This window comes from Mirounga angustirostris, unplaced genomic scaffold (assembly GCF_029215605.1).
Source record: "Mirounga angustirostris isolate CCGP_5_RB_7025 unplaced genomic scaffold, mMirAng1.0.hap1 SCAF_2, whole genome shotgun sequence".
Lineage (NCBI taxonomy): Eukaryota > Metazoa > Chordata > Mammalia > Carnivora > Phocidae > Mirounga > Mirounga angustirostris.
The window spans coordinates 60,463,013-60,489,129 of NW_026991710.1; the positions used below are offsets into that span (position 1 = coordinate 60,463,013).

Sequence of the window (26,117 nt, forward strand, 5' to 3'; positions counted from 1 at the left end):
CCGAGATAGGGGCTGTGAGGGGCAGGGTGGTCTAAGACCCTCTACCCCCTCCTTCCCAACAGCACAATCTAACACGCCTGGGTTCCTCTTGTCCCAGCTTTGTGTGCACTACATGCAGGACTACAAGTTACAAATGTGCCTGGAGGTTAAAACGTCACGTTAAGAACAAGGCGACTGCATGGACAGGGAAAGACCAAGGGGCACCAAGGCACCAGATAGCAAATAAAGGGCTGTCTTGGCAGTATAGCCTCCTGGAGGGCCTGGCTGGTGTGGTCAGGAGAGTATGCGACTCTTTTCTCTCTCTCTCTCTGTCTCTTTTTTTTTTAAGTAGGCTCCACGCCCAGTGTGGGGCTTGAATGCACAACCTGAGATCAAAAGCCTCATGCTCCCCCAACTGAGATAGCCAGATACCCCTAGAGCTTGCAACTCTTGATCTCAGGGTGTGAGTTTGAGCTCCATGTTGGGTGTTGAGATTACTTTAAAAATAAAATCTTTAGGGGCGCCTGGGTGGCTCAGTCAGTTAAGTGTCTGCCTTCGGGTCCCGGGGTCCTGGGATCGAATCCCAGGTCAGGCTCCTTGCTCGGCGGGAAGCCTGCTTCTCCCTCTCCTGCTCCCCCTGCTTGTGTTCCAGCTCTCACTATCTCTCTCTCTAATAAATAAATAAAATCTTAAAAAAAAAAAAACAAAAATAAAAACAAGAGCCTCCAGCCCCAGCTACCCAGAGAATCATGGACAAACCACCCAGCTGGACCCTTTGCAAATTCCAGACCCACAAAATCACGAGCAGATAAAACGGCTGTCTTAAGCCACTAAGTTTTGGGATAGTTTGTTATGCAGCAATAGATACTTGGAACAGGAATTATATAAATGCTTTACAAAGTTATAAAACAGATTTAAAGCAAAATGAAAAATAAATCTATCCCCAAAGATTAAAAGCAAAAGTTTAGGGGTGCCTGGGTGGCTCAGTCAGTTTAAGCTTCCAACTCTTGATTTTGGCTCAGGTAATAATCTCAGAGTGGTGAGAATGAGCCTGGTGTCTGTCTCCACGCTGAGCATTGAGCCTGCTTAAGACTCTTTCTCTCCCTCTCCCTTTTCCCCTCCCCCACAACTCACACATGCTCTCTCTCTCTATCAAAAAAACCCAAAGGTTAAACAAGTGAAACTAACCTTATATAAGTTGGAAACACAGAATAGAGTTACTTTAAATGACTTGAGAATTCAGTAATTTGTACATCCCTAGTGGACATATCCAAAGGACAAAAAGAACTACAAAGAAATCTTAAAGAATTTTCAGTAATCACATTGTTTATAATAGTATTGTTACTGTTCTGAAACTATTATTTATATATGGTAGGATAGAGTAAATAATAATAGTGTAAATAGTAGTGTCATTAGGGAAAAAGTTTTTTTTTTTAAAGATTTTATTTACTCATTTGAGACACAGAGATACAGAGAGAGAGAGAGAGAGTATGAGCAGAGGGAGAGGCAGAGGGAGAGGGAGAAGCAGGCTTCCCGCTGAGCAGGGAGCCCGATGCAGGGCTCGATCCCAGGACCCTGGGATCATGACCCGAGCTGAAGGCAGATGCTTAACATCTGAGCCACCCAGGCGCCCCGGGAAAAAGATTTTTAATGAAGAGATAGATATAAATATATCAAGTCTGTTAAGTAAAAATATTGTGTTCCTAAATATAAATTGGTCATGGTGAGTTTTTTTCTCTAAATAATACATGTTTTCTGGATCTGTTCACTGAAAAGGGATAGAAAGGTGGAGACCAACCAGGAAGCAACGAATACCCCACACCCTAAAGAAGTAGCTACTCTGGGGACAAAAAGGTACAAGATGACCCTGGGACATATTGTCAAGCTAGACAGCAAGGAAGCTTACAGAGATGCTGAAGCCCATGTAAACAAGGTGTAGTCACTATTCCCCTTGCTTTTCTCCTACAGACCTTTGGCTACCTCTCCTCAGCCTCCTTTGCTGACTCATCCTCTTCCACCTGATGCTTAAGCCCCAGAGTCCTTCATGGCTCTGTCCTAGGCCCTGGTCTCTGATTTGTCTTTACTCTCCCTCTAGGGTACTTCAGGGACCCATGGCCTCAATCACCACATAACATTCTGATGCCTTCCAATGCATATCTCTCCAGCCCAACCTCACCTCCAAAATGCAGATGTCAATATGCACCCACCTTCTCAGTCCTTCTACCTGCATGTCTCACAGACACCTCAACCCCAGCAAGTATGAACTCATCATCTTCCCTCTAGTCAGAATTGGTTCTCCTCCACTATCTTTATGTCAGTAATTGGCAATAATTCCTGCCCAGTCTTGCTAGCCAGAAAACTGGAAGTCATTCTTGATCCATCCTTCTCCCTCACCCCATACATCTACTCAGTTGGATCCTGTCAGTTCGATCTCCTGAATATTGTTGGAACTCACCCTCTCCTATCCCTGCTGCCAACAACTCTGGACCAAGGTATCATCATCTCTTGCTTAGATGACTTCAGTAGCTTTTGGACTGTTTCTTCTTCTACTCTTACTCCCTCTGATCCCTTCTTCACAGAAGCCGGAGGTCTTTTAAATGTGTATATCTTACTATCAACGCCCTATTTTGAATTCTTCAGTGGTCCTTCATGCCTTTAGGATAAAGTTTAAAATCCTATAGACGCTGAGTGATCTGGGCTCTGCCTACCTTGGCAGCCTCATGTCATGCCATCCTCCCTCTCGTTCATGTCAGACCATTCAGACCATTACTATGACTCGCTCCTTTCTACCTCATGACCCTTGTACATACTGAACCCTCTACCTGAAATGCTCTTTCATCTGCTTGTTGCCCAATTTTATTTCATTCACTTGTGCATGTATAATTTGGGATAACCCCTAGTGGACAATACTGACTCCTCAGCACACTTTAACTCAGTCAAATATAGTTCGCCAGCTCCTAAGATGTTCAGCTGACATTCTGGTGGTTTCCTCATAAGGAGGAGAAGCTGGTTTTCAGGAGTTGCCTGAGGAGAAATATAATGGTTTCCTTCTTCCATTCTAAGAAACCTCTCTCTATGCAATGTAGGCTTGGGGATACCTAGAGCAAGTTTGGGAGATGGGAAACACATACCTTTCTCTGCATTCTGGAAAGCAAAGTGATGTTGCGTTGAGGTACCGCTTCCCATAGTGTAGGTACAAGGTTTCTGCAGGACACAGATAGCAGGTCAGAGGGAGAGCAAGTTGTTTGCTGACAAAAGGAAGAGGGAATCTGAAAGAAGGGAATTCAGGCAGAGTATTAGTTAGGTAGACCAAGTTATCTATGGACCTTGTCTCCCACATTATAAAAAACATGAGACTATCATATGAGAGCACGTTCCCCACCTCTGCAGTGTCAGTGAATGAGGTATTCCTCCCCCTGAAAATTCCATTTGTCATCTCACCTCTCTCCCATATTTCCAGCCTTTCTACTAGCTTTTCCTTTTCAGTCTAGAAACATCCTGAAGTCTCTTCTCTTACAATCTCAAAGCTAATGATCATCATCATCATCCTTTGACTCCTATATCCCTCTAGCTACCAGCCAGTCCCGCTATTCTTCTCATTTAGACTTCTCTCAAGAGTAGACTACATATTTTCTCCTTAATTCCTCTTAAAACCACTTTTTACTTACCTATTGATCAAAACCTTTCATGCTGATGTCTCCAATGCCTTCGTCTTTTCAGTCCTTACCTTGCCCAAACAGCAAAACCATCTGTCTCCACAAGCCCCACCTTGATCAAAATTCTACTCCTTGGGTTTCTGTGATGGCGGGCTTCCTTGCATTTGCTCTACCTCTCTGACTATCTCTCTCCTTCTTGAGCTCACTTTTCTCTATCCTTTAAATGTCCATTTTTATTAGTCCTCTAGTCTCAAATGTCAGGTCTCCTTACTCTGAACATGGTCCCTGGATGACTGAATCAATGCTCACATATTCAACTATCGCTTCCCACCTCTCAAATCTATATCTCCATCCCAGATTATCCATACACGTTAGTCCCACATACCCAGCTTCCTGCGAAACTTTCATTGGGGTGGCTCATATTCCATGTGCCACACACAGAACTCATCTCCCTAAAAGCTTATTCCTCCAGCCTCATCTCTCTCCTCTTCTTTCTTCAAACTCTGCTCTTTGACTACCATGACCTATGCATTTTTGTTTTGACTTGGAATATTCTTCCTATCCCACTCCTCTTCCCTAACTTGGCTAACTTTACTCATTCCTTAAGGCTCACTTTGGACATCACCTTAGGGAAGCTAGTTTGACAAGCCCCTCCTGTGAGCTCCCGAATATCCTATTCACATCTCCATCACCACAATAATATATGATAGTTTCCTATTTTATGTCACTATTAGACTACCAGTTCCTTGAGAGCAAAGACTGTGTCTGAGCAAATTCATCATTATATCTCTAGAAATTAGACATGGGTCTGACATGTGGCAGGGATTCAATAAATATTAATTGAATAAATTTTTATTTTTACCGTATTTATTTATTTATTTATTTATTTATTTATTTATTTATTGCCACATTTATTTTTACATAACAAAGACCAATCTTTTTCTAGCTCCTTTTCAGGAAGCAATGTGAGATGTACTGAGTTAATGTTGAGAGTGGATTCCACTATATTTTTCCCCTCCCTCACATCTCTCCACTCTACTTCCTCTATTTTTAAAGGTTATTGTATTGGGGATTGTCAAAGAGTTATTATATTTTCCCTTGCAAATCAAAGAAAAGCCTCACCTTGCTTGTGTTAGTTAGCTTATTTTGACTAAATAATCAAAGAAAAAGACTATTACCTCTTTTGTATGTGTGTGCAAAATGATTCCCAGATATAATGGATATCATGAAACCAGAATCTGAGTAATGGGTCAAAATGAGTATCCATCATGACTAAATCAATCCAACTTTCTCTAGATACCTGAACAGTTTTAGAGCTGAAAGGGGCATCAGCAATGATTGAGTCCACCAACTCACTTACAACTTGTTTTGATAATCGGTAACTTGCCTATGGAGACACATTGTGTGCTAAAGTGTTTGGGTTTTGGAAGTGCACAGGTGCAGGTGAGCATTCCAGCTCAGCTTTTCACTAGACCTTGATCGCTTAACCTCCCATAAACTCAGTTTTCTCATCTACGTATATATTTGAGAATAATAAATAATGTATTTAAAGTGTTCTTAGAATATGGTAGAATCTCAATATATGTTGCTAGATTGGATCTGATATATTTATTTTAAAATATCAGTAACCAAAAACATGTCCCTGGCTTAAATTTAGGAGGCAGTAAAAGACATACTATCTCAATACAGCATTGTTATGAACTGAATGTGTCCCCCGGAAATTCACAAATTGAAGTCCCAACTCCCAATGTGATGGTATTTGGAGGTGGGGCTTTTGGGAGGTCATTAGGTTTAGGTGAGGTCATGAGGGTGTCCTTATAAGAAGAGGAAGAGAGTAGATCTCTCTCTTTCTCTTTTTCTTTCTCTCTCTCTCTGCCATGTGAGCAAGGAGGTGGCCATTTGCAAGCCAAGAAGAGGGCAATCAGTACAAATCAAATCTGCTGGCATCTTGATCCTGGACTACTCAGCCTCCAGAACCGTGAGAAATAAATAATGTTGGTTAAACCACCCACCTGTGGTATTTTGTTATCGCAGCCCTAGCTGGCCAAGACAAGCATAAATTGATTATTTCTGGGTCGAAGCCAGCCTCTGGCTGGCTTTTCTCTGTTGGCAAAACGTGATGGAAACATTTCCTCTATTGCCCTTCAGGGACCTTGTTTCTTATGAGTTTATAAATCCAAAAATGGTGGCAGAATAAGACAACCTTGTCTGTCACCTATCCTATAAAAAAGATGCTGAGATAGAAATATGACACTTCCATAGAGTGAGAAAGGAGTAACTATCATGGGTCAATAAATTATTTGAAACAACCTGTAGGGGTGAAAGAAATGAAGACTCTTCTCAGGCAGCACATCTACTTGTAATTAACCCTGGTCATCAAGGGCAAAAAGGATGTGCCTTCATATATTGTGAAAGGGGGCAGGGTGCATCCAGACATCAGGATGGTGCATGGATGGTGGTAATTCCATTACAGGGTTGTGACAAGGGTGAAATGAGGTTATATATGAAGAGAACTTTGCAAATGTTTGTCACTGTAATGAAAATCATAGATGTGGAAACTCTTTAAATGACACTCTCAGAAATGTCTTAAAATATCTCTCTCCCAGGGGCACCTGGGTGGCTCAGTCGGTTAAGCGACCGACTCTTGATTTCTGCTCAGGTCGTGATCTCAGGGTCGTGAGATCGAGCCCCACGTAAGGCCCTGAGTGGGGCTCTGTGCCCAGCAGGGAGTCTGCTCAGGATTCTCTCTCTCCCTCTGCCCCTCTCCTACCTCCTGTTTGTGCTCTCTCTCTTCCCAAAATAATAACCACCTTAAATATTTTATCAGTACAGAATTAAGAAAATACATCATGGTACATTAGAAGTGGAAATGAAATAGTATTCAGCCATGACAAAGAACAAGGCAAATCTATATGTAATGATATGAAAATATCCCCAAGATATATCATTACATGAAGAAAAGCAAATTGCAGAGCAGTATGCTTACTCTGATCTCATCTATATAAAAATATATCAGTAAATGTAAAATCAAATAGCATACACCAGACTGTTAATGGTGATTATCTCTGGGGAATGGGCTTTTGTGACAAACTCTCATTTTTAACTTATATAGTTTTATTATAACTTTGATAATTAAAAATCAATAAATCGTATTTTCCAAAAATTTTTCCATATAAGACAGAAACTGGAAAGTGACTCTGACTAAATAGGTAATACATATGGCTGCCTTAATAGAAGAAAGTGGTGTATCATTGACAGATCTGTAAAGAACATTCTAGAAGTCACTAAGAGAAATGAATGGAAAGGAAAACTAAAATCATTCTCAAGGGAAGAAGTGAAAGCTTCATAAAACCGAAAATGGAAAATGAGCTGATGTGATCTGAGATTGTTGAATCGACACCTTTTGGTAATGACTAACTGCTTTTCCTGCTAGTGATTTCTCAGGTAAATAGCACATCTACACCACCTAGGTGAGATCCCTGTCCTTCTAGGATTTGACTTAGCATCATCCATATATGACATTATCATTAAAAAAAAAAAAAGTTGGAAGGCGCCTGGGTGATTCAGACAGTTGAGTCCCAGACTCTTGGTTCCAGCTCAGGTTATGATGTCCTGGTCTTGGGATGGAGCCCCGCGTTAGCTCTGCACTGAGCATGGAGCCTGATTTGGATTCTCTCCCCCCACCCCCACGCTTGCTCACATGCCCGTGTTCTCTCTCTAAAATAAATAAAATCTTTTTTAAAAAATGTTGGTAATTGTTTATCTTCTCACTAAGTGAACCTCAAAACACACACGGCCAAGACCCTCCCCGGGTGAGTTGGTAACAGGGGCTTTCTTTGACCTCTGTCCTCCAACCAAGCCTGTATTTCTTTCCTGTGTAAGAACATATGTCTGTTGGGGGCGCCTGGGTGGCTCAGTTGGTTAAGCGACTGCCTTCGGCTCAGGTCATGATCCTGGAGTCCCGGGATCGAGTCCTGCATCGGGCTCCCAGCTCAGCAGGGAGTCTGCTTCTCCCTCTGACCCTCCTCCCTCTCATGCTCTCTGTCTCTCATTCTCTCTCTCTCAAATAAATAAATAAAATCTTTAAAAAAAAAAAAAAAGAACATATGTCTGTTGCCCTCATTTCTGTACTTTAGGCTGGAAAGAAAGCTCTTACCCTCTTTGATATTCTTTACTATGACACGAAGGAGGCAGAAGCCTCTTTAACACACAGGTGTGACCTCTATCCTGTCTTTCCAGTTGGCTGATGGCTCCCCGGCTGATGTAGTTTCTTCCAGACCTACAAGTCTGGTAAAGAAGACCCAGGCCCAGGCCGGCTTACCTTGTTCCAGAAAGGCAGTGAGGACATCCACAGCTGCGGCCAAGCGTGCAGGGCTCCCCACCTCACGGCAGTAGGCACCCCTTCACCTCAATTGGATCAGGCCTGCGAGGAGGACTTGAAAGGGGAGACTGCATAGTCAGGGTGTCTCCCTCACACCTAGGCTTGACTCCTGCAGACAGTTTCTCCCTGGCTCTCTCCCGCCCTAGCCCTGGGTCTAAGCCTTCTTACGCCCCCAGATTAGGAGGCTGTGTTTCTCAAGCCACGTAGGTGCAGCCTGAGCTCCTTAACCCAGAAATAGACGAGTGCTGACCACACAGGGCGTGGGGCTCAGAGCGGTCTGGACCCGGGGTCCTCCCTGCAGGCCCCCGGGGACACCAGGCACTCTTTCCTCCGGCTGGCTTTTCTCTGTTGGCAAAACGTGATGGAAACATCTTGCCTTTTCTTGTCTACATCTCTTACGTTTCTTGTTTACTTTTCTTAGGACATAACATAAACGATTAATATGTTAAAATACTAATCACTATTCCCAGACAACTTATTTGTCAATTAATCTAAGATGCTCATGTGTATGCTGGTAGGTACTAAATGTGCCATGGGAATCTGCAAAGAAATTTATGCTTTATTTGCATCTGTTTAGGAGGTCAAGCTTGTTATTGTTATTCAAATCTTCTGTATCCTTATGTATTCCTCCCTATCTGTTCATCTTGGAAAAAAATGTTTCAAAGATTTCCATGATAAGTACAGATTTAGCCATTTATCCTTGGATTTCTGAATCTTTGCATTATGTTTTGTAGCTCTATATTAAATACATATTGAATCATATAAAATTGCCATTACATAATTATGTATTTATAATATATGAAGGCTTATGGATGCTTTTCTTTGTAGAGGGTGATTTATGCAAAATAAAATATCACTCTGCCAAAATCCATTTTGGCTTGAATTCTCTTTTGTCTGATATTGATATTTTCACATTGACTCACTTTTGTTGGTGGTTGACTGCTAACATTTTCCCTCCAAATTCACTAAAAGTTAAAAGACTGATAAAATCCTGTATTATTGAGAGTATGAGAAAAGGAGCCTCTCCATATACTACTGATGGGAATGTAAATTGTTTCACTTTGTTGGAATTAAACTAGATTAAATTTTAATTGTGATTTATTAAGTTGTGTACTTATTTTTTAGCTGAAAAACATTATTCTTTTTAAAATATTTTTTATTTGAATATAGTTGACACACAATGTTACATTAGTTTCAGGTATACAACATAGTGATTCAACAACTCTTTATGTTATGCTGGGCTCACAAGGGTAGCTACCATCTGTCACCATACAACGCTATTACAGTACCATTGACTGTATTCCCTATATTGTGCCTTTTCTTCTCATGACTTATTTATTCCATAACTGGAAACCTGTATCTCTACTCCCCTTTACCTATTTTGTCCATCTTCCCACCCTTTTCCTCTCTGGCAACCATCAGTTTATTCTCTATATTTACAGGTCTGATTCTGCTGTTTATTCGTTTTGCTTTTTATATATGAGTGAAATCATATGGTATTTGTTTTTCTCAATATGACTTATTTCACTTAGTATAATACCCTCTAGGTTCATCTATGTTATCGCAAATGGCACAATCTTATCCTTTTTTTATGGCTGTGTAATATTCCACCAGATATATATACACTGTACCTTCCTTACCCATTCATCTGTCCATGGACACTTAGGTTGCTCCCTTATCTTGACTATTGTTAATAATGCTGCAATAAATACAGGAGCAAATATATCTTTTCAAATTAGTGTTTTCATATTCTTTTGGGTAAATACCCAATAGTGGAATTATTGGATCATATGGTGATTCTATTTTTAATCTTTTGAGGAAGCTCCATACTGTTTTCCATGGTGGCCATACCAATTTACATTCCCACCAACAGGGTATAAGAGTTCCTTTTTCTCCACATTCTCACCAATACTTGCTATTTCTTATCTTTTTGATTTTAGACATTCTGATAGATGTGAGGTGATAGCTCATTGTGGTTTTGATTTGTATTTCCCTGATGATTAGTGATATTGAGCATCTTTTCATATGTCTATTGCCCATCTCTATGTCTTTTTTGGAAAAATGTCTCTTCAGGTCTTCTGCCTTTTTTTTTTTTAATATTTTATTTATTTATTTGACAGAGAGATGGAAAGAGAGCACAAGCAGGGGGAGCAGCAAGCAGAGGGAGAATCTCAAGGGAAGCTGGCTCTCCGCTGAGCAGGGAGCCCGACGCGGGGCTCGATCCCAGGACCCCAGGATCATGACCAGAGCTAAAGACAGATGCTTAACTGACTGAGCCACCCAGGCGCCCCTTCTGCCCATTTTTAAATTGGATTGTATTTATGGTATTGAGTTGTGTAAGTTCTTTATATATTTTGGATATGAATCCCTTATTGGATATGTTATGTGTAAATATCTCCCATTCAGTGTTTTTTTTGTTTTGTTGATAGTTTCCTTTGCTGTACAGGTTTTTATTTTGGTGTAGTCCTAACAGTTTATTTCTGCTTTTGTTTCCCTTACCTTAGGAGATGTATCTAGAAAAATGTTGCTATGGCTGATGTCAGAGAAATTACTGCCTGTGTTCCCTTTTAGGTAGTTTTATGGTTTCAGGTCTCACATTTAGGTCTTTAATCCATTTTGAGTTTATTTTTGTGTATGGTGTTAGAAAGTGGCCCAGTTTCATTCATTTACATATAGCTGTCCGGTTTTCACAGCACCATTTATTAAAGAAATGATCTTTTCCCCATTGTATATTCTTGCCTCCTTTATCATAAATTAACCATATAAGCATGGGTTTATTTCTGGGCTCTCTATTCTGTTCCATTGATCTATGTGTCTGTTTTTGTGCCAGTCCCATACTCTCTTGATGATGACAGCTTTGTAATAGAGCTTGAAGTCTGGAATTGTGGTGCCTCCAGCTTTGTTCTTCTTTCTCAAGATTGCTTTAGCTGTTTGGGGTCTTCTGTGGTTCCATACAAATTTTAGTATTTGTTCTAGTTTTGTGAAAAATGCTGCTTTCAATTCAATTACAAATCTGTAATATGTAAACCCTTTGATCTAGAAATTTCACTTTTAAGTATCTTCTAGAACTATACACCCATACAAAAAGTATTTAAGGATTTTCATTACCATGTTGTTTATGATCATGAAAAATTGGAAACAACTTAAAAATTCATAAATTGCAGAATGGATAGCCAAGTTATTATACATACAGGATGGTCCTATGTAGTCATTTAAAAATATATAGATCAATATCCTCTGTCAAGAAAAGATGGTTCCTATTTTTTGTTAAGTGAACAAGGCAACCTTCTGAAATATATAATCTAACCTCATTTTGAAGAAAAATCCTATTTTATTGATCATGTTTTCTAGTTTATGTATTGATGCTTTGGCATCTTGGGGCCTTGCTATCCCCCAGCAAGGCAGTGCCCTTCCCAGGGTTAGCTGATTCCTACCTATGGCAAAGGACCGTGAACTAGGCTTTCCTAGGCAAGCCACCCAATACAGAGCCCTCATCCCCCAACCATGGCCTGTAAGAGCTTTTATACTCAGGGACACTATTCCCCTGCCCTCATTACCCAGGGCCACTATCTGACAACTTAGGGCAGCTCCTATACCCTGGAGCTGATGAAATTATTCAAACTAGCCAATCCTAGACCTGTCTAGCCTGCTCACCCCATGTCAGCACATTCCTTCCCTCAAAAACCACAAAAGTTCTTTAACTTACACACAGTTCCCTGCTCTGTCTGCCTGTGACCAATCTCGGTATTCTTCCCTGTGGCCCGGCAGGCACCTGCTGTGCCCCCTTCCTCTTGGGAACTGTAACAAACTATCTAATGGCAACTGGCCCCTGATCTGTTAGCCTCACCAGAGTTGAATCAAATCTACATTTTAAAACCCATATGCATTAAAAAAAAAACTCTTCATGAATACAGATAGCAGTTATCTCTAGGGAATGCTACTGGGGAGAGAGCAATCTATGAGTGGGGAAGACAGGCAAAAGGTTACTACTATGTACTGTTTGATTTATTGATTTATTTAAAGATTTTTATTTTTATTTACTTTTATTTATTTATTTATTTATTTGACAGAGAGAGAGAGAGAGATAGCAAGAACAGGAACACAAGCAGGGGGTAGTGGGAGAGGGAGAAGCAGGGTTCCCAGAGCCCAATGCGGGGCTCAATCCCAGGACCCCGGATCATGACCTGAGCCGAAGGCAGACGCTTAACGACTGAGCCACCCAGGAGCCCCTTGTTTTTATTTTTAGAGAGAGAATGAGTGCAGGGAGGGGCAGAGGGAGAGAGAATCTCAAGCAGACTCTGCGCTGAGCATGAGCCTGACGCAGGGCTCGATCTCATGACTCTGAGATCATGACCTGTGCCCAAACAAAGAGTCAGATGCATAACTGACTGAGCCACCCAGGTGCCCCTGATTTATTTAACTTTTAAGGATTTTCTTTATTTGCGAGCGGGTGGGAGGGACAGAAGGAGAGGGAGAGGGGAAGTTAGACTGCTGCTGAGCGTGGAGCCTGACGAGGCAGGGTTCAATCCCACCCCTGAGATCATGACCTGAGCCGAAACCAAGAGTGGGAGGCTCAACCAACTGAGCCACTGAGGCACCGCGATTTATTTTTATACTTGTATACTTAAAAAAAAAAACAAACTTAAAAATCAACTCTATCCATCTCCTATACAACCACTGTAGGACAAGCCATGTTCATTTTCTAAAAACACTTTTTACTAAACTTATTTTTTGGCTTTTAAAAATTTTTATTGTGATAAGAATGCTTAACATGAGCTCAACCTTCTTAATGAATTTTTAGGTGTAAAATACAGTATTGTTAAATACACCATAATATAGTATATATGCACAATATTGTACATCAGGTATCTAGAACTTACTCATCTTGCCTAACTTGCAGAACCTCTCCCTAGCTCTGGCTTCTATGAGTCTATTTTATATATTTTGTAGAGGAGGAAAAAGTTTTTTCCTACCCTCTTAGGATCCCTAGCTGGGTCTGAGAATTGAACTGACAAAGACAGATTAACAGGAGAAAAACATACAAATTTATTCAATTGAAGTTTCCATGACACGGGGGCCTTCATAAGGAAATGAAGACCCAAAGAGATGGATCTGTGCATTTTTATGGGATGCTGGATGAGAGAAGGCAGACATGGAGGCATGTGGTAGGTTAAGGAGTATGAGGTAATTATAGTAAACCAGGGGAAACTCAGTGAGGACTGTTTGTTAGGATTCTTTTGGGTCCCACTGTCTTCAGAGACAAGGATGCTCCATTCCTCTGGGTACAGGGAGGACACATCTGCAGGAGGGTTCTAGGACACCTGTTTTCAGGAATAAAGGCTAGGAGGAGGAAGTCAGAGCAGGCTTCCTGCTTCTGCTGTTCTCCCAAATTCCTTCAGCTTAAAATATTCAATATGCCAATGTGCCATATTCTGGGGTAGTGTGTCCTGAGCCCCATCAACCTCAAATAAGTGGAATGTGTGGTATTCGTCCTTCTGTGACTAGCCTGTTTCACTTGGTGTCATGTCCTCAAGGTTCATCCATGCTGACACCTATGGCAGGATCCCCCCTTTATAAAGGCTGAGTGATATTCCATCGTATGTCCATACCACATTTTCTTTATCCATTCGTCGGTCCATGAACATTAAGGTTGTTTCCACATCTTGCAATCCATCTTAATTTCTTAGCTGGTCTACTAAAACATCAAGCTAACTGATTTTCACTTTTCCATTATCAGCCCATCAATGCACTCTTCATAATGACACAGAATGAACTTAAAAAAAAAAAATTGCTCATCAGCTCTTTGATTTCTGGATACTTTGGAGGGATAAATACCCTGAAAAAACATTCCCACTACAAAACTAAAGAGGAAAAACAAGCATCTTTCTTAAATGCTGAATACTTAGCTGAGCTAGCACATCATCAGAGAGGATGAAGGGAAAATAGGGAGGATGGGGAATAAAGAAAAGCTTGGGAGGGAAGCAGGCACGGGGGGCATGGTGGCCTGAAGGACATTTGCTCGTCCCAGGAACTTAGACCCTTGGGTTCTTCAACAATTTCATTGGGAGGTGGGGATAAAGGGACACGGCCTTGGATGCACACAAGATAGAGTTAGAACATGAGCCTGTGCAAGGGCTGGCTCTCCTCTGTGAAGGTGGAACCACAGGCTTGCCCTCATACAATATAAACTGAGGCTTCAATTCATACTGAATGTTCTAAGAAACCACAAGCTGAGAAATTAACAGACACACATCCTTTCTGGGCGGCGTACCGCCAACCCCGGCCTTCAGGATTTCCAAAGGAACACAATCCAAAACTATGGAACACCACAGAAACCTCCATGAGGGAGAGTTAGCAAAACAAACAGCAAAGTTAGACACCTGAAGGCTTGATGACTGAATTTAGAAGCAGAGTATAAAATAAGTAGGGGCTAAGAAGTTTAACAACAACAACAACAACAAAAACCAAAGCTAGGAACAGATGCTATCCAATAAAGATCCTAGCAGTTTGAATAAATAGCAAAGAGCCCATCTAAAATAAAAATATTATCCTTGACGGGCACCTGGCTGGCTCAGTCAGTAGAGCATGCAACTCTTGATCTGGGGTTGTAAGTCTGAGCCCCATGCTGGGTGCAGAGATTACTTAAAAATAAAATCTTTTAAAAAATAAATAAAGAGGGACACCTGGGTAGCTCAGTTGGTTAAACATCCTACTCTTGGTTTCAGCTCAGGTCGTGACCTCAAGCCCCACATCAGGCTCTGTGCTCAGCAGGGAGTCTGCTTGAGATTCTCCCTCCCTCTCTCTCTACCCCTCTGGCTCATGCTCTCTAAAATAAATAAATAAATCTTTTAAAAAATAATAAATAAATAAATAAAATATTATCCTCGATATTAAAAACTCAAGAGATTCACTAAAGAAATATTTCTGATTTTACAGAAAAAAATAAAGACATGGCTTGGAATATGTCATTGAGAGAGATATCCACCTCTCCTCCCCACCCACCCCAAATCCCAAGGGCTGAGACAGAGGTTAGAAGGTGTGATAACACACACACTTGGGAGTTCAGCTGAGAAGACGCAAGAGAATGGAGGACAGCAAGAGAAAAGTAACTGAGCACTTTTTCCAAACTTGAATAAAAGAAATAAATTTGAAGTTTGGAGAGCATAACAAAGCCCAGCAGGCTAAATAACAAGAAATCTACATCTAGACACATCGCAGTGAAACCACACGGCACAAGGAACACAGGTCTTAAAAGCAACCAGAGATTTAGATTACTTAAATCACTTTCCTGCTGAAAAGTTCTCAATGCCTTCGTGTTGCCTGGTTAAAATTAGGTTATTCCCCAAATTTCCATCCAAAGATCATCTGTAGTCTAGAAAACAAGAATGGAAGTGACTAATGAGTAGAAATTTCTAGTCTCCATCACAGTTTAACATGTCTGGCAAGAGTAAACTACTCTTGGTGTTTGATTTTATTTTTTTTATTTTAAAGATTTTATTTATTGATTTGTCAGAGAGAGAGAAGGAGAGAGAGAGAGGGAGCGAGAATAAGCAGGGGGAGGGGCAGTGGGAGGGAGAAGCAGACTCCCTGCTGAGCAGGGATCCCGATGCTGGGACTTGATCCCAGGACCCTGAGATCATGACCTGAGCTGAAGGCAGACGCTTAACCGACTGAGCCACCCAGGCGCCCCTTGATGTTTGATTTTAAAAAGGACATTGAATGATGGAAATGTAACAGTGTAGATCCAACACTGTCCAAGAAGAAACAGGAATATTCTGGGCCACCAGTGAGGGGTGGGGTATGGTGAGGCAGGGGTGACTGGTGCCTGGCTCACACTCTCCTCCCCGCATCCCATTTTCCTTTGTTCTTGCTGGTCCACCAAACAAGAATATCCCATCGATTCACTGTTTGTGCATTTTAGCCTTTTCTTACTTCATCCTCAGAGAAGTTTCTTTCCTGTACATGTGAAAAACAAAATCAAATTCTACAACGCAGCTGTGCCCTCCTTTGCGTCCTGACATTTAAACAACATCACGAGAGCTGCTTGCTTGGGATAGCTGCTCAGAACCACACAACTTCGGGGATAAGAATGGAGGGACAACAGGAAATGTATTGGGAAAAATGTTTATTCTCCTTGCCAACATCTCTTTCAACATTTTATTAACTAATGAAAAATGACAATCAGAAATAATTTGGTTTCATATTGCTTTCAAAGAGCTGTAAGAAAGTAGCTATTTAGAAAAAGGAGGCCCATCAGTTTTTATAAAGAAACATTAGACACATTATGCAAAGTGAGAATCCCATCCCACGGAAACACATGATCGAAGCTCAGACTAACAAACACTCAAACAGGCTCTATTCAAACTACTTTTCTCCATTTCTTTTAGAAGAATCTTTTTTTCTCAGACTCTTCCAGAAGCACTTCATAATAAACAAAGAGGTCTGGCCAGCTTGTTTCTTCATAAGCTGAGGTCTGACAACATTGCTACATGTTGTGGGGAGAAGGGGCTTGACCTCTGAGACCAATTATCTTTGAGTTGTTCAAGTCAGTACAGACAGTGGAGAGAGGGTCAAGGCAAGCGAGGAAGAGAAGCAAATGCAAGACGCCTATCACCCACTTTGGCAATACAAAGTGCAAAGTGATCCTCCTGCCCCCACTTCACAAGACTGAAAAGCTTAATGAGGAAGGAACCTGTGTTGTTCCTGGAATAATACAATCCTTTCTTTTTGTTTTGTTTTTTAAAGTACAGCTCTTCAAGAATTTCATTTTTAAGACCTCATCTGTAAGGGAAGAAAAATAAATGTACTTAATTCAAACACCAATTTTTAACACTGCCATGATAAGCAAAGGACCAAAACATCAGGCCAGGCTGACAGGTTCCATAAGACCCCGGCAACAGGGAAAACTGCCTAGATTTGGTTTCAGGCACAGCAAAAAGGACGCCTGCTTTTTCCTCATGTTCTACCCCACACCGATGGGCTCACCAATGCCTGAAATAAATTCTGCCGCTGTCCTCTGCCTTCATTATCTGTTTTCTCAGGTTGCCAAGGTGCTGGGCCTGCCTCACTATTATTCTGAGGACAAGCAAGTCTTCCCAGTTATTTCCCCCTCTGTGTCAGTGAAGTTAACACCCTGCCCTGAGAACGGGTCTGAGTAAGGGACGAAGGGCACTGGGCAGAGAAGATGAGCTCTCATACCAGCAAATTCAAGATAAATACCTAACAGTGACATTAACCTGACCCACATGACAACCGTTTGCCAGATGTCTGTCAGAAGATATTCTATATGTATAGATGTTAAAGATGTTACCACCCTCTGTGGGAAACACCAGCACACACCCACCAATGTCCCCAAATGAACAAATAACAACAAACGAGCAGAACTTTCATAGCATGGTTGAACCCACTCTTCTGCTTACTTACTTTTAACCCAGGTTTCTGATCCTAGTCATGTACTTCTCTGGGTTGGCAGCACTCATTACTGTAGTATAAACGGTGTAGCTGAAAACAGTGAGAGGAATTTTTATATGCACGTCATTGCCTCTAATATTCCACAGAGGAAAAAAAAAATACCAACCTCACCCTTGGGACCTAGGAAAATAATACAAATAGAAGCCCATATATGTCAAAATGTTCAAACTTTATAATTCAAGTGATCACATGGCGCCCTTCCTTTCTATTTTGACAACACTACGGAAGGCCTGTTCAAATGCAAAACTTCTCGGACCCCTCAGAGTTTCACACTGTGGCAATGAGGGAGAGGCATCCGTCAGCCTCACCCCTTGCTCTGCCCTATACCACAAGTAGCACGTGTGTGGGCACCTGAGCCTTTGCATTTGGGCTTTAAGCACGACTCCAGGAAAAAGCCATGCCTTGGCCACCCACCAGGCATGGGCTGTCCATAGTGGCTACACGCTGCCATCAGGAGAACACCGCCCAGGATAGTGGATCACACAGGCCCCGGAAATAGCTTGGAGCTCTTCAGGCTAGGTACTTGGGCCAGACTCACTAAACAAATGCTCCTGGCCCAGTGGATTCCTTATATCAAGGGAGGGTTAGAAGAAGGCCAGAGAGGAGCCTCTAAAGCTGAGAGATGAAGTCAGGGGGCCCCTTTACCCAGATCTAAGGATGAAAAGCACAGTGTAATTTATTCAACATACTGCATAGCAAGAGACCAGAACAACATGAGTACATGCACATGCATGCACACACACACTAGGACCCCTTCCCCTCACTCCCTTCATCTAATTCTTGTCCAGGACACCAGCTGGGATGCATGCTCAAGGCATCTGGAGCTGGGTTGTTCAGGATTAGGAAGAATTAGTGGCCCAAATTGTACACCTGGCTGAAGACAGCTATAAGTGCATGCAGAGCTCGTCCAAGGGTAATGGAGATTCCCTGAATAAGGACTTCAGCTATTTATTTACTTTGGTCATAATTCTATTCTCCATCGCTATTTTAATATTTTCTCTGCTTACAGCCACATCAGAGGATGGAGTTCTATCGCAGGATAGTGTAATTTTGCAGCACAGCACAAGGGGGCAGCATTGAGCTAACTGTTTCTATGGAGATTTCTTTCTGAACTTTCTCACAGTGAACAGCCTTGGTTGCCAGGGATCATTACAAGGAAAGGGCCTGAGAGTCAGGGATCTATGTTAATTCTGGCTCAGCGGTGAATACCCTTTAAATGCAGTTCCTCGGGGCACCTAGGTGGCTCAGTCTGTTGAGCGGTTGAGCATCAGTTTCTTGCTTCAGATTCTTGACTTCAGCTCAGGTCAAGATCCCAGGGTCCTAGGATCCAGCCCAGCTCATCAGGGGAGGCTGCTTCCCCTCTGTCTCTCTCCCTCTGCAACACCCCCCCCCCACCACCACTCGTGCACTCTCCCTCTCTCTAAAATAAATAAATAAATCTTAAAAAAAATAAATGCAGTTCCTTTTGGGTTTTCAATTACACAACAAAGAAAAGTATTACTTGGTTAACTACAATTTCTAACAATTCTATTTCAACAAAACATTTCATATGCCATTTAAACATTCATAGCCTTTAACTCAGTAACCCTACTTCTGGGAATTCAGCCAGGGAAATTAATCCAAAAGTAGGGGGGGTTGGGGGGGCATTACAAATATGTTTATTTCAGAGTTTTAATAGAGGAAAAACTAACAACTGGAGAATGCTTAACTCAACTATACAATATATTCAATTGGCTATGGTGTACCTATTTAAAATTATAAGGGCTGTTGACAGCATGGGCAATGCTTTTAAAAAATATATCAACTCTTGGGGTGCTTGGGTGGCTTAGTCAGTTAAGCATCAGTCTTTGGCTCAGGTCCTTATCTCAGGGTCCTGGACTCCAGCCCTGAGGGGCTCCTGCTCAGCAGGGAGTCTGCTTCTCCCTCTCCCTCTGCCCCTCCCCTCTGCTCATGCTTTCTCTCTCTTAAATAAATAAAATCTTTAAAAATATATAACAACTATTTTATTTTAATACTAATTTTTAAAAAGATATAATCATTTATATAATTATTTTAAAAACTAAAAGAACACACAAAAAAAGAACATCCCTATTTTTAAAATGAATATTGGAAGGGCAAAATTGTGCCCAACTGGAAAGGATACAGTCATTTGTGTTGTGTGGTGGAAACGGCTCCTATAGGCTGGTGAGAGCCAACTGTTAGCCATGCAGGAATCAATCGTAAGCTTGAAATAGGCCAGCTGGGAGTCTTTAAGCATGGAAGTCAATAAATGCTACAATTGAAGGGGGAGGTGTCTTTGTTTTTTGGGTTCCCCTCATCCTGCACACCCACCCCCCACCCAAGGAGCTAGTTTACCAGCATAACATTGGGTATCATTTGTTACCCAAACAGCTCATTTGTTAGAGTGGCAAAGTACTGACTAATTTGTTTTTCTGTATTGGCTGTTAGAATATTGCTTACAGAATAAATTTTTTAGTGTTACTCTTTTTATCAGGCCATACTTACAGAAAAAAACTTTCAAAGGGACAATTTGAAGATATGTTCCTATCATGGTACAAAATGAAAAGGATACCACCAGTTTTGAAAATATCTTAATAGCTAAGGAATCTTAAAGTACCTGTATACAAAAGCTATTCCAGAGGCCATAGGAAAACTATTTTGTGTTTGTGTAAAAGAGGATCATTTCAAAGAAAAAGAAAAATCAGTTGGGTATTTGAAACTCAAAATCACTTTATAGGTTTTGTCTGTATTAGGCTATTTCCTGAAGAGGACCATTTTGATATTCTTGCCTTGGAGAAAGCAGATACAAGAACATGAGAAGGTAGGAAATGCTGCGTTTGGGAATTTACTGAAGTAAAAGGAGATAAAACTGCTTTGACTTGCAGATGCCTCCTCTTTCATTTCATTAAATTAAGCCCCACTGCACTAAGCAAAAGAAGGTGTCTGTGCCCCTAAGGAGCTAATCCTAGGTGCCAGGCAATGAAGCACCACCTTGAGGGGACAATGAAGGGCAGGCTGCTGGTCTTGACAGGGGGACCTTCAGAGTTTCCGGGGCAAGTCCTGTGGCTGCCTCTCAGGTTTAATTAAGAGCTTCCTGTGACAGGAATAGCTTCCGCCCAGGGGTTCACATCAGAGGATGATGTGGGCTGCAGAGCCGAGAAGCCGCTGCTCACACAATGCTCCTATCAAGGGTACAGGCTAAAAAAGAAACAACAGCTTCGATGCTGAATTATCTGTAGACGGAGCATGGTGGTAGCAGAACGTCCCAGGAAGTTAAAAGGAAGCCAGTGGTGTCTAAAGTTTAGTTCTAACAGAGTGAGATTAAGGCGCTCATAACCAGGGCAAGTGGACCCAATACCAGACTGATTTAGGATGAACACATCACTGCCCTCCTTCTTCTGGATCACTCTATCCTCCTTACCTTTGTTTTTCTTCATGGACTTCTCACCTGACTTATGATATATTTGTTTATGTGCTCCTCCCCGCCTCCTCCCTATGCCCCACTAGCAGAATGCTGGCCCCCTGAGAGCAGAGACTCGGTTTGGTTCACTGCTGTACCCACAGCACCCAGAAAGCCTGACCTGTAGGGGCCCCCAGAACCCTGCTGAGCCAGAGAGTATGGGAGTGAGTCCTCCATTCTGGGGTGATGTATGAACAGATGCGTTTAACATGTCACTTACTTGTTACACACCGGAAACACAGACAAAACCTGCAAAGGAAAAAATCATATTACAAAGACTATTAAAAGGTAGAAGAAATATGTAGAATATCTATAGGAAGAATAAAACTAACTAACACTCTAGCCTGAAGACTTAATAGAATACAGGATTTTTGTCTGTATTTTGAATCCTTTCTCCTTTTAAACAATGAACATATACTGAAACAAGTTGACAAAATATCATCGGACTTTTTAGAAAGGTTTTCAACTGGGTGAAACTCTGACTCCAACACTGTCTTCTACCACATTTGCCTGAGTTCAGAGATTTCGGAGGAGATTCTTTTTTTTTTTTTTTATCACGATTAACAAAGACAGCAAACGTCCTGGGTAAGAGCTGGACATCACGGCACGGTAAGTTACCTGGAAGAGCGTCTCCAGGCTGAGGTTTGCCTGGCCCGTGGCATTAAGGGCTTTGATGGCAGGTGTTCTGGAAGGAGAAGGGTCAAAGATTACTTGGCACTTCAGGAAATGCCATCAGCTCTCCTACTGGGAGCCTCCGTACAAGGCCCAGCTGCCTTATCTCCCTTTCACCAAAGCAGATTCCGGCCCCCAAACATGCTTCTTGCCCAGTCTCAGACCACCATGGTAAAATTAATTCAACAGTCAAGCCCACAGGCACCATCTGCTCCAGGAAGTTGGGCAGGTGAAAATGTATTGCTATGAAATTAAATATTTGCCACCAAACACGTGGGGCAGTAAAGCCAGGAGGAAATACCTAACAACCTGCTGTTTGGGGATGCATGGACTTATAAAATGTGCAAAATTAGAAGGGCCAGGGGCGCCTGGGTGGCTCAGTCGGTTAAGCGTCTACCTTCGGCTCAGGTCATGATCCCAGGGTCCTGGGATCGAGCCCTGCATTGGGCTCCCTGCTCAGCGGGGAGCCTGTTCTCCCTCTGCTGCTCCCCCTGCTTGTGCTCTCTCTGTCTCTGTCAAATAAATAGATAAAATCTTAAAAAAAAAAAAAATTAGAAGGGCCGAAGAAAGCCCCTAACTGGTTTGTTTATTTATTTATTTAAGAGAAATGTTTTCCTTCCCAAAAAGTCTTACATAGAAAACCATGATTCTTGTTCTACCCTTTATTTTTACAGTTGAGTAAACAGAGGCTCAAGGGGCCACGCAGTGAGTCATTAGCAGAGCTAGTGGTGGAATATAGGGCTCCTGACCCTGAGACCAGGGCCAGCCTTACCCTCTAACACCCAACCAACTGCCAAGAGCCCTCCTCCCACACACTCCACTACACACTCCACTCTCCCATCCCGGCCAAGACATTGGTGAGGGGCCCCAGGTACGTTTTCTGGAAGAGGGTAGCGCCTCTAGTCCTCTCTGGGTCTCTCTCATTAAAAGGGCACATCCTCCTGACCCCAAGAGCATGCTGCAAACTGGACGGGGTATAGAGGCCGACCTTCGGTCATCTTTCTTAGGTGCTGGCTTCCAGTGGTCGTAATTTGTCTCCACCCGGAACCACCTATAACAGAGCACATCGTCTGGTCTTACCCAAGGTCATGTGGCACATAGCTAAAGAAGAAAAATATACAAAAACCTCTAGTTTCACCAGTTGAAAAACACTATTGATACAAAATGACCAGAATCTTAATTCTACTCACGCTCCATTTAAAGGATCTAGAGGCCAAATGTCTGCTGGGCCATTTCTGTTCCTCGTGATGACCACTCCCTCCCAGGGGGATGTACCGCCAACAATATAATAAACATCAGCAATGAGGGGAGTCTTGGCCAGTTTATACACAGATGCTTCAAAGTTGTCCGACTCACTCAGGGTCTGAACAAAAAGACAAACCTGCATTAGCATCATCACCCACGGCAGTTATCCATACCAACTGATGGACAAATGGGCCAAAGCACATTCTCCTGACAGAGTAAGCCATGGTTGCCATCTCAAACTGCTCTGACCTCTTCCTCCTGTCATCAGAGCTCCCGAGGTGGAAGAAACCTCAGTGGGGAGCCGACAGCAGCCGGACTTTTCTCACAAAAGGAAAGAACTGTTGACAAGTTCTAGGCCTGGCTCACCAACCATGGGCCACGTGCTTTCTAGGCAGGTCACCTTCACAAAGGACTCCCCATGTTTCCTCATTCATCTGTTCTTTCAACAGGTCCTTCCTGAAGACCTACTCCATGTTAGGCACTGTGCTGGTGTGGAGACAGAACAGTGAATATGACTGACCTAACCTGTTCACTCCAAATTTCCAAGAATGACACAGAAGTCAACGGGCAGTGGTGACACAATGTATGGAGTGTCACCATGGAGAAGCAGTTGCTATAAAAGCCATAGCAGGGGACCCACCCTCACCCAGGGCATCAAGGAAGCATCCCGGGGAGGTATCACACAAGCTGAGGCCAAAGGGACAAAGGGAAGTCAGGCTGGTGAAAGTGGTGGTTGTGGGGTTGGGCGTGGGGCTGGGGAAGACAGTTCTGGCTCAATGGAATTGTTCAGCAAAGGCTTGGAGGTGGAAGACAGCATACTACATCTGAGCAGTGAGCAGGGTGTTCGGATACCCCCGGGGGCTCATGAAGACTTCCAAAGGTCTGTGGCATGGACAGTTAAGGGGATCGCTTTCCGTATCTTCAGCTTCCATAGGTGCTCCTTGCTCAAGCTGATCTGCTCAAGAACATCCTGGGGAAGAGCATGCCCTTCCCACCTGCATCTTCAAAATCACTCTTGGAAAGTACGTTTTCTGCTCACCCATCCTGAATACTGCCGAGGCACAGTGTCAGGGGTGGGGGTAAAGTCAAACAAAAGAACAATTCAAAATATTAGCGTCTGCAAAGGTGCCATCATTCAGCGCCATACACCGTCAAACCGGGGCGGGGCTTTGTGGGCCTTCCTCTCCTGTATACATCTTACTGTTAGGGGGTGAGGTATTTAGGGTTGAATTGGTTGGTTCTGAACTCAGCAAAATTATAAAGGGAGGCAATAGGAGTCATGGAACACTGTTTTATGTCGCCTACACCATCCTGCAACAACTATCAAATAATTCGTTGCCTCTAACAGAATCCTATGAGAAAAAAGCCAAAGAACATCAGTAAGGAATACTGAAGGTGGTGATGACTTGCTTCATTCAGGTGGCAGAGTCAGGGTGGGACATGCACCTTATCTCTCTGGCTCAGGAAGTGAGGGAAATAGATGGTGACTGCTCATGGGTACGGGATTTCTTTTTAGGTTCTTTCATAGGTTCTTTTTAGAACCTATGAAGGGGTTCTAAAATTGATTGTAGATATGGTTGCACAACTCTGACTATACTAAAACCAGGGAGTTGTATAATTTAAATAGATGAATGGTATGGCATGTGAATTGTATGGCATTATACCTCAATTAAATATACACCTACCTTATGACCCAGCAATTCCACTCTTAAGCACTTACTCAACTGAAATGGACATACATGTTGACTAAAAGCCTTGTACAAAGATTTCTATAGCAGGCTTATTCCTAATGGCCCAAGACTGGAAACAACCCAATGTCTATCAATAGGAAAATTGTGGCATATTCATACAACTGAATATTCTTCAGTAATAAAAATGAATGAGCAAGTGATACAAACAACATGGATGAATTAGAAAAGCACCGGGCAGAGTGAAAGAGAGAGTCTGTACTCTAGGATTTCATTTATACATATTCTAGAAAGGCAAACTTGTCTGTGGTGACAGAGGTCAAAGAGTGGTTTCAGTGGAGGAGGGTGTCAGAGGTGAGGAATTGTCAGGAAGGGAACAGGAGGGAAATTTCCAGGGACTTGGAAATGTTCTGTATCTTGTTTTGTTGGTGCTTACATGGGTGGATAAATGAGTGTGTACAACTGCCAAGACACACTGAACTAAACCCTTAAGATCTGTGCATGTCACTGTATGTAAATTTTATCTAAAACATTTAAAAATCATTTTGCTGTTAAGAGTCCACCAGACAGATCTAAATTCTAGTTTCATTTTTAAATGGCAATATTCGAAATACACTTTCATCTTATGATGAAAAGTTTTAGGGGCACCTGGCTGGCCCAGTTGGTAGAGCATGGGACACTTGATCTCATGGTTGTAAGTTCGAGCCCCATGTTGGGGCAGGGATTACTTAAAAATAAAATCTTAAAAAAAAAAAAAGTTTTAGAGGTCATCTTAAAAAGATATGAAGTATATGGGGCACCTGGGTGGCTCAGTCAGTTAAGCGGCTGCCTTCGGCTCAGGTTATGATCCCAGAGTCCTGGGATCAAGCCCCACATCGGGCTCCCTGCTCAGCGGAGAGCCTGCTTCTCCCTCTCCCTCTGCAGCTCCCCCTGCTTATGCTTGCTCGCTCTCTCTCTGTAAAATAAATAAATAAAATCTTAAAAAAAAAATGTTTAAAAAAATAAAAGATATGAAGGATACACAGTTTGTCAACATCTTCAGGAAATACCCAGGTTAGAGGTTGAGGAGAACTCCAAGTCCACAGGGACTAAGATCATTTAGAGCTAGTCGAAGAAGGGCCAAAAAGGTTAAAGCTGGGCAGGGCCAAATCCTGCACCAAATGTGGTCAAATTACAAATTAGAATTTATATGAGGCCTGGAACTCTGCTGTCTATCTAATAGGTCATGTAAAGTAAACTTTTTTTGGTTGCGTGCAGAACTACTTTCTAATGCCTTTGTTTTGCTAATTCTGATATTTGCAAATGGAGATTCTAAAAGGAGGGTACATTTTTATCTGCAGAAAAAGCATACTGTTATCTCTTATCTCAATCAGTTATCAAGATTAGGCTATAGGCTAAAACTGTAGCCTGTAACAAAGATTCTCTCCTTAACCAATCTTTGGCTAGGCTCCTCTGAGCCCTCTCCTTGATAAGGCCTTAATCTTGGCCTATAAGGACATGAACAAACATAACAGAGTTTCTCACAGCTCAAGGCTACATCCCTAAGGTGGCCCTAGCCCTTCTTC

General features: G+C 42.2%; 2 protein-coding genes across 3 annotated transcripts in view; both read right to left on the minus strand.

Annotated features, from left to right (window-relative positions):
* PPEF2 (protein phosphatase with EF-hand domain 2) overlaps positions 1 to 8,070 on the minus strand; it is a 33,282-nt gene extending 25,212 nt beyond the window's left edge. The window contains exons 1-2 of the mRNA XM_045880983.3: positions 7,957 to 8,070; positions 3,111 to 3,183 (exon numbers count right to left, since the gene is read on the minus strand). Coding sequence (XP_045736939.1) covers positions 3,111 to 3,183; positions 7,957 to 7,983 — 100 coding nt within the window. The 5' untranslated portion in view covers positions 7,984 to 8,070. The remainder of the gene's footprint in view (positions 1 to 3,110; positions 3,184 to 7,956) is intronic.
* NAAA (N-acylethanolamine acid amidase) overlaps positions 1 to 26,117 on the minus strand; it is a 41,721-nt gene that overhangs the window by 1,296 nt on the left and 14,308 nt on the right. Inside the window, exons 6-11 of one of the 2 annotated variants that reach the window (XR_010409433.1) lie at positions 22,810 to 22,982; positions 22,608 to 22,670; positions 21,566 to 21,632; positions 21,168 to 21,196; positions 17,440 to 17,517; positions 3,111 to 3,183 (exon numbers count right to left, since the gene is read on the minus strand). Coding sequence is in view for 1 of the 2 variants with exons in the window: in XM_045880984.3 (XP_045736940.2) it covers positions 17,442 to 17,517; positions 21,168 to 21,196; positions 21,566 to 21,632; positions 22,608 to 22,670; positions 22,810 to 22,982 (408 nt within the window). In the remaining variant the exon portion in view is untranslated. Of the gene's footprint in view, positions 1 to 3,110; positions 3,184 to 16,445; positions 16,798 to 17,439; positions 17,518 to 21,167; positions 21,197 to 21,565; positions 21,633 to 22,607; positions 22,671 to 22,809; positions 22,983 to 26,117 lie in introns of those variants that run through there. The other variant, XM_045880984.3, reaches the window with a different exon arrangement.